The sequence below is a fragment of the Entelurus aequoreus genome, linkage group LG25, assembly GCF_033978785.1.
Source record: "Entelurus aequoreus isolate RoL-2023_Sb linkage group LG25, RoL_Eaeq_v1.1, whole genome shotgun sequence".
In the NCBI taxonomy this organism is placed as follows: Eukaryota; Metazoa; Chordata; class Actinopteri; order Syngnathiformes; family Syngnathidae; genus Entelurus; species Entelurus aequoreus.
This window is the reverse complement of record NC_084755.1, coordinates 41,244,380-41,258,798: the sequence shown is the minus strand read 5'-3', so window position 1 is coordinate 41,258,798 and position 14,419 is coordinate 41,244,380. Positions and strand designations below refer to the sequence as shown.

The 14,419-nt window shown below is 32.0% G+C and overlaps 1 protein-coding gene across 3 annotated transcripts in view; it reads left to right on the top strand.

Moving 5' to 3' along the window:
• LOC133642818 (matrix Gla protein-like) overlaps nucleotides 1-14,419 on the top strand; it is a 102,442-nt gene that overhangs the window by 70,584 nt on the left and 17,439 nt on the right. For 2 of the 3 annotated variants that reach the window (XM_062037217.1, XM_062037216.1), the window contains 3 exons: nucleotides 8,114-8,214; nucleotides 8,475-8,504; nucleotides 8,585-8,684. In XM_062037217.1, the coding sequence (XP_061893201.1) occupies nucleotides 8,124-8,214; nucleotides 8,475-8,504; nucleotides 8,585-8,684 (221 nt within the window). In that variant the 5' untranslated portion in view covers nucleotides 8,114-8,123. Of the gene's footprint in view, nucleotides 1-8,113; nucleotides 8,215-8,474; nucleotides 8,505-8,584; nucleotides 8,685-14,419 lie in introns of those variants that run through there. The other variant, XM_062037215.1, reaches the window with a different exon arrangement.

Below are 14,419 nucleotides of genomic sequence, written 5' to 3'. Positions count from 1 at the left end.
TTTTGTAATCAGTCTGACCAAAGCCTTGATAACAATCTTTGTGATTCATGCTCTCATATCAACTGATAGGATTGTCAACTGGAAGTAGGTCAGATGGAATTATTGAACGCGACTAAACTCCAGAGTAAGATTACTAATTTAGTGCTAATATTTGAGTGGGCCCCGGGCCCCTATTTAGTGGAGTAGTTGACTTGAGAATCCTGGTCTATGTTATCATGGTCTATGTTATCCTGGTCTATGTTATCATGCAGACATGCTCACCTTGGACATAAACTCCCTGGTCTATGTTATCCTGGTCTATGTTATCCTGGTCTATGTTATCCTGGTCTATGTTATCATGCAGACATGCTCACATCGGGGGGGCCTGGAAGACATAAACCGCACCAAAAACCCCCGGCAAGAAGGAAATGACTGTTTAATTGTGCAGTCGCTCCTCCAAAACACACACACACACACACGCACACACACACACACACACACACACACACACACACACACACACACACACACACACACACGCACACATTCTTGTATTTGTTACCTTCTTGAGAGCTGAGAAAAATGCCTCCCTGTTAGGACCTGCCTTTCTAGATGTATAAAGAAGTGTATTTACAAACCTACACACACACACACACAAATACACACCTATTCACACACACACCTATGCAAACCTATACACACACATACACACCTATACACACATACATACCTATACAAACCTATACACTCATACACACCTATACATACACACTTACACACACACACACCTATACATACACACTTATACACACACACACCTATACATACACACTTATACAAACCCATACACACTTATACATACACACTTATACATACACATTCACACTTATACCTTCACACTTATACACACACACACCTATACATACACATACACACCTATACCTTCACACTTAAACACACACACACCTATACATACACACTTATACACACACACACCTATACATACACACTTATACAAACCCATACACACTTATACATACACACTTATACATACACATTCACACTTATACCTTCACACTTAAACACACACACACCTATACATACACGTACACACCTATACCTTCACACTTATACACACACACACACCTATACATACAAACCTATACGCACTTATACATACACATACACACACACACCTATACATACACACTTAAAAAAACCTATACACACACATACAAACCTATACATACACACCTATACACACATACATGCACACACCTATACACACACACCTTTTGATTGATTGATTGAGACTTGTATTAGTAGATTGCACAGTACATATTTATTAGTAGATTGCACAGTACAGTACATATTTATTAGTAGATTGCACAGTACACTACATATTTATTAGTAGATTGCACAGTACAGTACATATTTATTAGTAGATTGCACAGTATATATTTATTAGTAGATTGTACAGTATATATTTATTAGTAGATTGCACAGTATATATTTATTAGTAGATTGCACAGTATATATTTATTAGTAGATTGTACAGTATATATTTATTAGTAGATTGCACAGTACAGTACATATTTATTAGTAGATTGCACAGTATATATTTATTAGTAGATTGCACAGTACAGTACATATTTATTAGTAGATTGCACAGTATATATTTATTAGTAGATTGCACAGTACAGTACATATTTATTAGTAGATTGCACAGTATATATTTATTAGTAGATTGCACAGTACAGTACATATTTATTAGTAGATTGCACAGTACAGTACATATTTATTAGTAGATTGTACAGTATATATTTATTAGTAGATTGCACAGTATATATTTATTAGTAGATTGTACAGTATATATTTATTAGTAGATTGCACAGTATATATTTATTAGTAGATTGTACAGTATATATTTATTAGTAGATTGCACAGTATATATTTATTAGTAGATTGCACAGTACAGTACATATTTATTAGTAGATTGCACAGTACAGTATACAGTATACATACACACCTATACAAACCTAAACACACATACACACCTATACATACACACACACACACCCATACGTGCACACCTATACAAACCTAAACACAAACACACTTATACACACGCACACACCTATACAAACCTATACACACACACACTTATACAAACATATACACTTACATACACACCTATACATACACACACACACACCCATACGTACACACCTATACAAACCTAAACACAAACACACTTATACACACGCACACACCTATACAAACCTATACACACACACTCTTATACAAACATATACACATTCATACACACCTATACATACACACTTATACACACACATTCACACCCATACATACACACACACACACACACACACACACTTATACAAACCTATACACATACACACTTATACACACACGCACACACACACACATTCTTGTATTTGTTACCTTCTTGAGACCTGAGAAAAATGCCTCCCTGTATTTACAACATTAATAATATATACATACTATGCAAATATAAAAAAGGTAAGCTTTTAGTTTATTTTTTATTTTTTTTGTAATTGGTTTTTAATCTTTATTATTACATTCTCTACTAGATGCAATGCTTTTTTGTATTGGGACCATGATTTGGTAATACAAGCACACACACACACACACACACACACATATACACACCTTTACATACACACACACTAACTTGTTCACAGGTCCTCATATGGAAGCTACTTTTCCTTCATGTCTGCAGAAGGGTAGAAATACAAGAACACACACACACACACACACACACACACACACACACACACACACACACACACACACGTGTATTTGAAGTTTGGCTTGCAGTCTTGCTGTTTTTCAGCCCCCTGCTCAAAGTTCTCAAGTGTGGCCAAGATCCTCCTGAAGGCTTGCTGTTATACACACTCTGCTAGAGTGGAAGCATGTCTGTGTGTGTGTGTGTGTGTGTGTGTGTGTGTGTGTGTGTGTGTGTGTGTGTGTGTGTGTGTGTGTGTGTGTGTGTGTGTGTGTGTGTGTGTGTGTGTGTGTGTGTGTGTGTGTGTGTGTGTGTGTGTGTGTGTGTGTGTGTGATGAAAGCAGCTATTGACTGTGAAAAAGCGGGGCCTTCTGGAACTGAATCTAGTCCAAATCCCACAAACAGAAGTTGGGGATGAAAGCTCCTCTGCTGGCCTGCACACCCAGTGTGTGTGTGTGTGTGTGTGTGTGTGTGTGTGTGTGTGTGTGTGTGTGTGTGTGTGTGTGTATATATGTGTGTGTGCGTGTGGAGTTAAAAAGTGTTTAAAAGCGTTAAAACATCGTTTTTCTGTTTGCACAGGTGCCCCTCACACACACACACACACACACACACACACACACACACACACACACACACACACACACACACACACACACACACACAGAGTGCATCATTGATGACTCTGCCCCCCAAGTAGTACGTCCAGTCGTACTTCAAACATTCAGCTTCATTGGTTCTGTGACGCAGCTCTCAACTCAAGACACTTGTATCTCAAGTCAACAACACCCGCTGGAATGAGTTCACATATGATTGGTGTTTGACTCCCCCCCCCCCCCCCCCCAACAATACAGTAGAATGTAGGACTAACAACTACAGTAGTTTTATGTAGTGATGTAGTAATATCTTCTATATTTTCTTGGATAAATGTTCGTTGTTTAGCTGTGTCCAGGAAAACTATTCATTGTTCTAGTAACGAGTTATCAAAATACTCTATTATCCACACCAAGCCACGCCCACTACATTTTACAAGAAAGAAAGGGACAAGCGGTATAAAATGGATGGATGGATGGATGGAGATGTTTTTCCATGTATTAGTCGCACTGGACTATAAGTCGCACTGGACTATAAATCGCACTGGACTATAAATCGCACTGGACTATAAGTCGCACTGGACTATAAGTCGCACTAGACTATAAGTCGCACTAGACTATAAGTCGCGCTGGACTATAAGTCGCACTGGACTATAAGTCGCACTAGACTATAAGTCGCACTGGACTATAAGTCGCACTGGACTATAAGTCGCACTAGACTATAAGTCGCACTGGACTATAAGTCGCACTAGACTATAAGTCGCACTAGACTATAAGTCGCGCTGGACTATAAATTGCGCTGGACTATAAGTCGCACTGGACTATAAGTCGCACTGGACTATAAGTCGCACTAGACTATAAATCGCGCTGGACTATAAGTCGCGCTGGACTATAAGTCGCGCTGGACTATAAGTCGCACTAGACTATAAATCGCACTGGACTATAAGTCGCACTAGACTATAAGTCGCACTGGACTATAAGTCCCACTGGACTATAAATCCCACTGGACTATAAATCCCACTGGACTATAAGTCGCACTGGACTATAAGTCGTACTAGACTATAAGTCGCACTAGACTATAAGTCGCACTGGACTATAAATCGCACTGGACTATAAGTCGCACTAGACTATAAGTCGCACTGGACTATAAGTCGCACTAGACTATAAGTCGCATTGGACTATAAATCGCACTGGACTATAAATCGCACTGGACTATAAGTCGCACTGGACTATAAGTCGCACTGGACTATAAATCGCACTGGACTATAAGTCGCACTGGACTATAAGTCGCAGATATGTAGGTTGTGAAATGAGTTATTTACACAGAAATATTTTATATCAATTATATTATTATAATATTTTATGTACCATATTTTCTGGACTATAGAGCGCACCGGTACATAAGCCACACCCACTAGATTTTAGAAGAAAAAATATTTTCCATATATTAGTCGCACCGGACTATAAGCCGCAGATATATACGTTGTGAAATGAGTTATTTACACAGAAATATTCTTTAAATGTTTATTTACATACGGTGTCTGTAACAGGGCAGTAAAACGGCTGATCAAACAAAACAGAAGTCATGGTCATGGACCCACTAGCTGCGCAAGCTAGCTCTCCAATCAGCTAAACAGACTCAATAATTCCACGCTGACGTTTTGGTGAATTTACGAAAGTGAAACAATACAAAAAGAATGCAATTGTAAGTTAATAATACTAACACAGACACTCATGGACGTGTTAGCATATTAGCTAACGCTAACATCATAACATTAGCCTAGGATAGCCTGTACAGAGTTTTTTTTACATTTACAGTCATACGCTGTAAAAACCAAGGTACATTTTACAGTAAGATTTTGGTGACTGAGCCGCCAATTTTTTACCCCCATAAAACAGCGATATTGTTTTTTTACATTTACAGTACTACGCTGTGAAAACAAACGTAAATATTACAGTAAAATTATTGTGACGGAGCTGTAAATTTTTTCCCGAAAAAAAAACCAAACAGAGATAGTGTTTTTACATTTACAGTAATACGCTGTAATAACCAATTTTAGGCTAAAATCCTGGCAACTGAGCTGCCAATTTTTTACTGAAAAAATTGCAATACTATTTTTGTATTTACAGTAATACACTGTAAAAAAAAAAAAACATAAGTTTTACGATAAAATTCTGCTAACTGACGTGCCACTTTTTTACCGTAAAAAAACAGCGATACTGTTTTCTTATTTACAGTACTACGCTGTAAAAACCAACATAAATTTTACGGTAAAATTCTTGCGACTGAGCTGCAAATTTTTTACCGTAAAAAAACAGCGATACTGTTTTTGTATTTACAGTAATTTGCTGTGAAAACCAACATACATTTACAATAAAATTCTGGTAACTCAGCTGCCACGTTTTTGCCGTAAAAAACAACGATACTGTTTTTACATTTACAGTAATACACTGTAAAAAAAAACAAAAAACAAATTTTACGCAAAAAGTCTGGCAACTAAGCTGCCAATTTTGTTACCGTAAAAAAACAGTCATACTGTTTTTACATTTACAGTAATACGCTGTAACAACCTACGTCAATTTTACAGTAAAATTCTTGCGACTGAGTTGCAAATTTTGTACCGTAAAAAAAACGTGATACTGGTTTTACATTTACAGTAGAACGCAGTAAAAATCAGTGTAAATTTTATGATAAAATTCTGGCAACGGAGCCGCCAGTTTTTTACCGTAAAAAAAAACAGTGACACCGTTTTCATATTTACGGTACTACGCTGTAAAAAACAATGTAAATATTACGGTAAAATTATTGTGACGGAGCTGCAAATTTTTTACAGAAAAAAACCCAAAACAGATAGTGTTTTTACATTTACAGTAATACGCTGTAATAACCAAATTTCAGGCGAAAATCCTGGCAACTGAGCTGCCAATTTTTACGGAAAAAAATAGCAATACTATTTTTGTATTTACAGTAATACACTGTAAAAAAAACAAAAAAACATAAGTTTTACGATAAAATTCTGTTAACTGACGTGCCACTTTTTTACCGTAAAAAACAACGATACTGTTTTCTTATTTACAGTACTACGCTGTAAAAACCAACGTAAATTTTACGGTAAAATTTTTGCGACTGAGCTGCAAATTTTTTACCATAAAAAAACAGCGATACTGTTTTCGTATTTACAGTAATGTTCTGTGAAAACCACCATAAATTTACAAAAAAATTCTGGTAACTCAGCTGCCACGTTTTTGCCGTAAAAAAACAGCGATACTGTTTTTACATTTACAGTAATAAACTGTAAAAACCAACGTTACGTCTGAGCTGCAAAATTTTTTGTCGTAAAACAACAGCGATACTGTTAAGTTTACAGTAATATGCTGTAAAAAAAAACATACATTTACAATAAAATTCTGATAACTCAGCTGCCAATTTTGTTACCGTAAAAAAAACGTGATACTGTTTTTACATTTACAGTAATACGCTGTAAAAATCTGTAAATTTTATGATAAAATTCTGGCAACTGAGCTGCCATTTTTTACCGTAAAAAAACAGCGATACTGTTTTTACATTTACAGTAATATGCTGTAAAAAAAACAAAAAACAAATTTTACGATAAAATTCTGGCAACTAAGCTGCCAATTTTGTTACCGTAAAAAAACAGTCATACTGTTTTTACATTTACAGTAATACGCTGTAAAAACTAACATCGATTATACGGTAAAATTCTTCTGACTGAGCTGCAAATTTTGTACCGTAAAAAAAAAGTAATACTGTAAATTTTATGAAAAAAATTCTGGCAACTGAGCCGCCAGTTTTTTACCGTAAAAAAACAGCGATACTGTTTTTAAATTTACAGTAATACGCTGTAAAAAAAACACAACAAATTTTCCGTTAAAATTCTTGCGACTGAGCTGCAAATTTTGTACCGTAAAAAAAACGTGATGCTGTTTTTACATTTACAGTAGTACGCTGTTAAAATCCACGTAAATTTTATGATAAAATTCTGGCAACTAAGCCGCCAGTTTTTTACTGTAAAAAAAACAGCGATACCGTTTTTACATTTACAGTAATACACTGTAAAAAAAAAAAAACATTTTACGTTAAAATTCTTGCGACTGAGCTGCAAATTTTGTACCGTTAAAAAAAACATGATACTGTTTTTACATTTACAGTAGTACGCTGTTAAAATCTACGTAAATTTTATGATACAATTCTGGCAACTAAGCCGCCAGTTTTTTACTGTAAAAAAAAAACAGCGATACTGTTTTTACATTTACAGTAATACACTGTAAAAAAAAAAAAAAAAACATTTTACGTTACATTGCTGCAAATGTAAAAACAGTATCGCTGTTTTTTTACAGTAAAAAACTGGCGGCTTAGTTGCCAGAATTTTATCATAAGGATGCTGCATGTCACCATGGCGTCGCTGGCCCTTTAAGGATGCTGCATGTCACCATGGCGTCGCTGGCCCTTTAAGGATGCTGCATGTCACCATGGCGTCGCTGGCCCTTTAAGGATGCTGCATCTTCCCTGGCCTGTGGACTTGGCTGCCACTTTGAGGCTTTTTCACTTTGGCTTCCAGGACGCTAACTGCAGTCATAATGGCCGCCTTCTTCCCTCCTGCATTGTGTGAAGGACACTTGAACATATACTCACACGGACACAACATATACTCACACGGACACAACATATAGTCACATATTATTTTTATGCACAGCTGGAATTTGCAGCGACAGTGAAAACAAAAACCACTCACAACATTTCTGCCTCTTCCAGGAAGACAAAGATGAGACGCCTTCTTCACTTGCTGGCAGTCTGCGCCATCTTGGCCTTGTGCGTCCACTACGGCAGCGCCAGGTCCTACCGCTCAGATTCAGGTAGCACCTGACTAACCATCACACCTGACTGTGATGATGCAACCATCACACCTGACTGTGATGATGCAACCATCACACCTGACTGTGATGATGCAACCATCACACCTGACCGTGATGATGCAACCATCACACCTGACTGTGATGATGCAACCATCACACCTGACTGTGATGATGCAACCATCACACCTGACTGTGATGATGCAACCATCACACCTGACTGTGATGATGGTCGGTCGTTAACATGTTCCTTGTCTTTGTAGACTCCAACGAGAGCACGGAGTCCAGTGAAGGTGAAGCGACCCAAAAGAGCCGACCCAGCAGGTCCGAGGGAGGCTAACAAAAGAACTGATGTAATGAATTGTGTCTTCAGACGTGTTCGTGGCCCCACGCCGAGCCAACTCCTTCATCACGCCGCAGAGGAACGCCTTCCAGCTGCCCCGAGGGAACGCCTTCAACGGCCACTTCAACAGGTGACGCTTTTACTTTGAAATATTTCACTTCATTCATCACAAGAAATATCACTTGACTCTCTCAAAGTGCACTTTCTGAAAAGAACATTGAAAATATGCAATAAAAGGTCAAGCAGGTGAAAAGTAGCAAGAAAAAGTTGGTATTGCTCAAAAAATAATAATGCATCAAAATCAACGTTGTTATGAATTATTGACATATTTAGATCTCTAATGACTTCACATCAAATATTACACTTTGACTTTTGGGGCTAAAAATATTGCATATTTTGTGTGTTTGCCAAATAAAAAACTGTTTTGAATGAATGCAATTTTTTTATAAAAATAAAAACATAATAAAGTAACAAAATAGTTAATCTACAGTAAAAAATAATTAAAAACAATACATAACTTTTATGAGTGGGACCTTTATGATCCCTGAGAATTTTAGTGGGATTTTTTTCTAAAAATGATCTTTTTTCAAGATTCTTAACAAATTTAATTCAATGTTGTTATGAATTATTGACTTATTTAGAGCTCCAGTTACTTCATTTTAATATTCCACTTTTGGGGGGGAAATGTGCATATTTTGTGTGTTTGCCATATAAAAAAAAAATGTTTTTTCCATAACAAAAATGGCTTGAAACAAAAAAAACAAAAAATTTAAATAACAAATTAATTAAAAAAATTATAAAAACGTACAACAGATGGATGGATCTGAAGTTAATCCACAGATTTATACATTTAAAGTAAAAAAAAATTAAATAACAATGTATGACTTATTTTTATAACATTTATGATCCCTGAGGAAAAAGAATATTGAATTAAAATCAATGTTATGAATTATTGACTTATTTAGAGCTCCAGTTACTTCACATCAAATATTACACTTTGAATTTTGGGGCTAAAAATATTGCATATTTTGTGTGTTTGCCAAATAAAAAACTGTTTTGAATGAATGCAATTTTTTTATAAAAATAAAAACATAATATAGTAACAAAATAGTTAATCTACAGTAAAAAATAATTAAAAACAATATATAACTTTTATGAGTGGGACCTTTTTGATCCCTGAGAATTTTAGTGGGATTTTTTCCTAAAAACGATCTTTTTTTCAAAATTAATAACGAATGTTGTTATGAATTATTGACTTATTTAGAGCTCCAGTTACTTCATTTTAATATTCCACTTTTGGGGGGGAAATGTGCATATTTTGTGTGTTTGCCATATAAAAAAAAAGTTTTTCCATAACAAAAATGGCTTAAAACAAAAAAACAAAAAATTTAAATAACAAATTAATTTAAAAAATTATAAAAACGTGCAATAGATGGATGGATCGGAAGTTAGTCCACAGATTTATACATTTAAAGTAAAAAAAATTAAAAAACAATGTATGACGTATTTTTATAACATTTATGATCCCTGAGAAAAAAGAATATTGAATTAAAATCAATGTTATGAATTATTGACTTATTTAGAGCTCCAGTTACTTCACATCAAATATTACACTTTGAATTTTGGGGCTAAAAATATTGCTTATTTTGTGTGTTTGCCAAATAAAAAACTGTTTTGAATGAATGCAATTTTTTTATAAAAATAAAAACATAATAAAGTAACAAAATAGTTAATCTACAGTAAAAAATAATTAAAAACAATACATAACTTTTATGAGTGGGACCTTTATGATCCCTGAGAATTTTAGTGGGATTTTTTTCTAAAAATGATCTTTTTTCAAAATTCTTAACAAATTTAATTCAATGTTGTTATGAATTATTGACTTATTTAGAGCTCCAGTTACTTCATTTTAATATTCCACTTTTGGGGGGGAAATGTGCATATTTTGTGTGTTTGCCATATAAAAAAAAAATGTTTTTTCCATAACAAAAATGGCTTGAAACAAAAAAAACAAAAAATTTAAATAACAAATTAATTAAAAAAATTATAAAAACGTACAACAGATGGATGGATCTGAAGTTAATCCACAGATTTATACATTTAAAGTAAAAAAAAACAAAAAACAATGTATGACTTATTTTTATAACATTTATGATCCCTGAGGAAAAAGAATATTGAATTAAAATCAATGTTATGAATTATTGACTTATTTAGAGCTCCAGTTACTTCACATCAAATATTACACTTTGAATTTTGGGGCTAAAAATATTGCATATTTTGTGTGTTTGCCAAATAAAAAACTGTTTTGAATGAATGCAATTTTTTTATAAAAATAAAAACATAATATAGTAACAAAATAGTTAATCTACAGTAAAAAATAATTAAAAACAATATATAACTTTTATGAGTGGGACCTTTTTGATCCCTGAGAATTTTAGTGGGATTTTTTCCTAAAAACGATCTTTTTTTCAAAATTAATAACGAATGTTGTTATGAATTATTGACTTATTTAGAGCTCCAGTTACTTCATTTTAATATTCCACTTTTGGGGGGGAAATGTGCATATTTTGTGTGTTTGCCATATAAAAAAAAAATGTTTTTTCCATAACAAAAATGGCTTGAAACAAAAAAAACAAAAAATTTAAATAACAAATTAATTAAAAAAATTATAAAAACGTACAACAGATGGATGGATCTGAAGTTAATCCACAGATTTATACATTTAAAGTAAAAAAAAACAAAAAACAATGTATGACTTATTTTTATAACATTTATGATCCCTGAGGAAAAAGAATATTGAATTAAAATCAATGTTATGAATTATTGACTTATTTAGAGCTCCAGTTACTTCACATCAAATATTACACTTTGAATTTTGGGGCTAAAAATATTGCATATTTTGTGTGTTTGCCAAATAAAAAACTGTTTTGAATGAATGCAATTTTTTTATAAAAATAAAAACATAATATAGTAACAAAATAGTTAATCTACAGTAAAAAATAATTAAAAACAATATATAACTTTTATGAGTGGGACCTTTTTGATCCCTGAGAATTTTAGTGGGATTTTTTCCTAAAAACGATCTTTTTTTCAAAATTAATAACGAATGTTGTTATGAATTATTGACTTATTTAGAGCTCCAGTTACTTCATTTTAATATTCCACTTTTGGGGGGGAAATGTGCATATTTTGTGTGTTTGCCATATAAAAAAAAAATGTTTTTTCCATAACAAAAATGGCTTGAAACAAAAAAAACAAAAAATTTAAATAACAAATTAATTAAAAAAATTATAAAAACGTACAACAGATGGATGGATCTGAAGTTAATCCACAGATTTATACATTTAAAGTAAAAAAAAACAAAAAACAATGTATGACTTATTTTTATAACATTTATGATCCCTGAGGAAAAAGAATATTGAATTAAAATCAATGTTATGAATTATTGACTTATTTAGAGCTCCAGTTACTTCACATCAAATATTACACTTTGAATTTTGGGGCTAAAAATATTGCTTATTTTGTGTGTTTGCCAAATAAAAAACTGTTTTGAATGAATGCAATTTTTTTATAAAAATAAGAACAATCAAGTAACAAAATAGTTAATCTACAGTAAAAAATAATTACAAACAATATATAACTTTTATGAGTGGGACCTTTTTGATCCCTGAGAATTTTAGTGGGATTTTTTTCTAAAAACGATCTTTTATTCAAAATTAATGACGAATTATATTCAATGTTGTTATGAATTATTGACTTATTTAGAGCTCCAGTTACTTCATTTTAATATTCCACTTTTGGGGGGGAAATGTGCATTTTTTGTGTGTTTGCCATATAAAAAAAAAGTTTTTTCCATAACAAAAATGGCTTAAAACAAAAAATTTAAATAACAAATTAATTTAAAAAAATTATAAAAACGTAAAATAGATGGATGGATGGATCTGAAGTTAGTCCACAGATTTATACATTTAAAGTAAAAAAAATTAAAAAACAATGTATGACTTATTTTTATAACATTTATGGTCCCTGAGAAAAAAGAATATTGAATTAAAATCAATGTTATGAATTATTGACTTATTTAGAGCTCCAGTTACTTCACATCAAATATTACACTTTGAATTTTGGGGCTAAAAATATTGCATATTTTGTGTGTTTGCCAAATAAAAAACTGTTTTGAATGAATGCAATTTTTTTATAAAAAATAAAAACATAATCAAGTAACAAAATAGTTAATCTACAGTAAAAAACAATTAAAAACAATATATAACTTTTATGAGTGGGACCTTTTTGATCCCTGAGAATTTTAGTGGGATTTTTTTCTAAAAACGATCTTTTTTTCAAAATTAATAACGAATTATATTCAATGTTGTTATGAATTATTGACTTATTTAGAGCTCCAGTTCCTTCATTTTAATATTCCACTTTTGGGGGGGAAATGTGCATATTTTGTGTGTTTGCCATATAAAAAAAAACGTTTTTTCCATAACAAAAATGGCTTAAAACAAAAAAAACAAAAAATTTAAATAACAAATTAATTTAAAAAATTATAAAAACGTACAATAGATGGATGGATCTGAAGTTAGTCCACAGATTTATACATTTAAAGTTAAAAAAAATTAAAAACAATGTATGACTTATTTTTATAACATTTATGATCCCTGAGAAAAAAGAATATTGAATTAAAATCAATGTTATGAATTATTGACTTATTTAGAGCTCCAGTTACTTCACATCAAATATTACACTTTGAATTTTGGGGCTAAAAATATTGCATATTTTGTGTGTTTGCCAAATAAAAAACTGTTTTGAATGAATGCAATTTTTTAATAAAAATAAGAACAATCAAGTAACAAAATAGTTAATCTACAGTAAAAAAAATAATCAAAAACAATATATAACTTTTATGAGTGGGACCTTTTTGATCCCTGAGAATTTTAGTGGGATTTTTTCCTAAAAACGATCTTTTATTCAAAATTAATGACGAATTATATTCAATGTTGTTATGAATTATTGACTTATTTAGAGCTCCAGTTACTTCATTTTAATATTCCGCTTTTGGGGGGAAAATGTGCATATTTTGTGTGTTTGCCATATAAAAAAAAAGTTTTTTCATAACAAAAATGGCTTAAAACAAAAAACCAAAAAATTTAAATAACAAATTAATTAAAAAAATTATAAAAACGTACAATAGATGGATGGATCTGAAGTTAGTCCAAAGATTTATACATTTAAAGTAAAAAAACAAAAAAAACAATGTATGACTTATTTTTATAACTTTTATGATCCCTGAGAAAAAAGAATATTGAATTAAAATCAATGTTATGAATTATTGACTTATTTAGAGCTCCAGTTACTTCACATCAAATATTACACTTTGAATTTTGGGGCTAAAAATATTGCATATTTTGTGTGTTTGCCAAATAAAAAACTGTTTTGAATGAATGCAATTTTTTTTATAAAAATAAAAACATAATCAAGTAACAAAATAGTTAATATACAGTAAAAAATAATTAAAAACAATATATAACTTTTATGAGTGGGACCTTTTTGATCCCTGAGAATTTTAGTGAGATTTTTTTCTAAAAACAATCTTTTTTTCAAAATTAATAACGAATTATATTCAATGTTGTTATGAATTATTGACTTATTTAGAGCTCCAGTTACTTCATTTTAATATTCCACTTTTGGGGGGGAAATGTGCATATTTTGTGTGTTTGCCATATAAAAAAAAAGTTTTTTCCATAACAAAAATGGCTTAAAACAAAACAAAAAAAAAATTTCAATAACAAATTAATTTAAAAAATTATAAAAACGTACAATAGATGGATGGATCTGAAGTTAGTCCACAGATTTATACATTTAAAG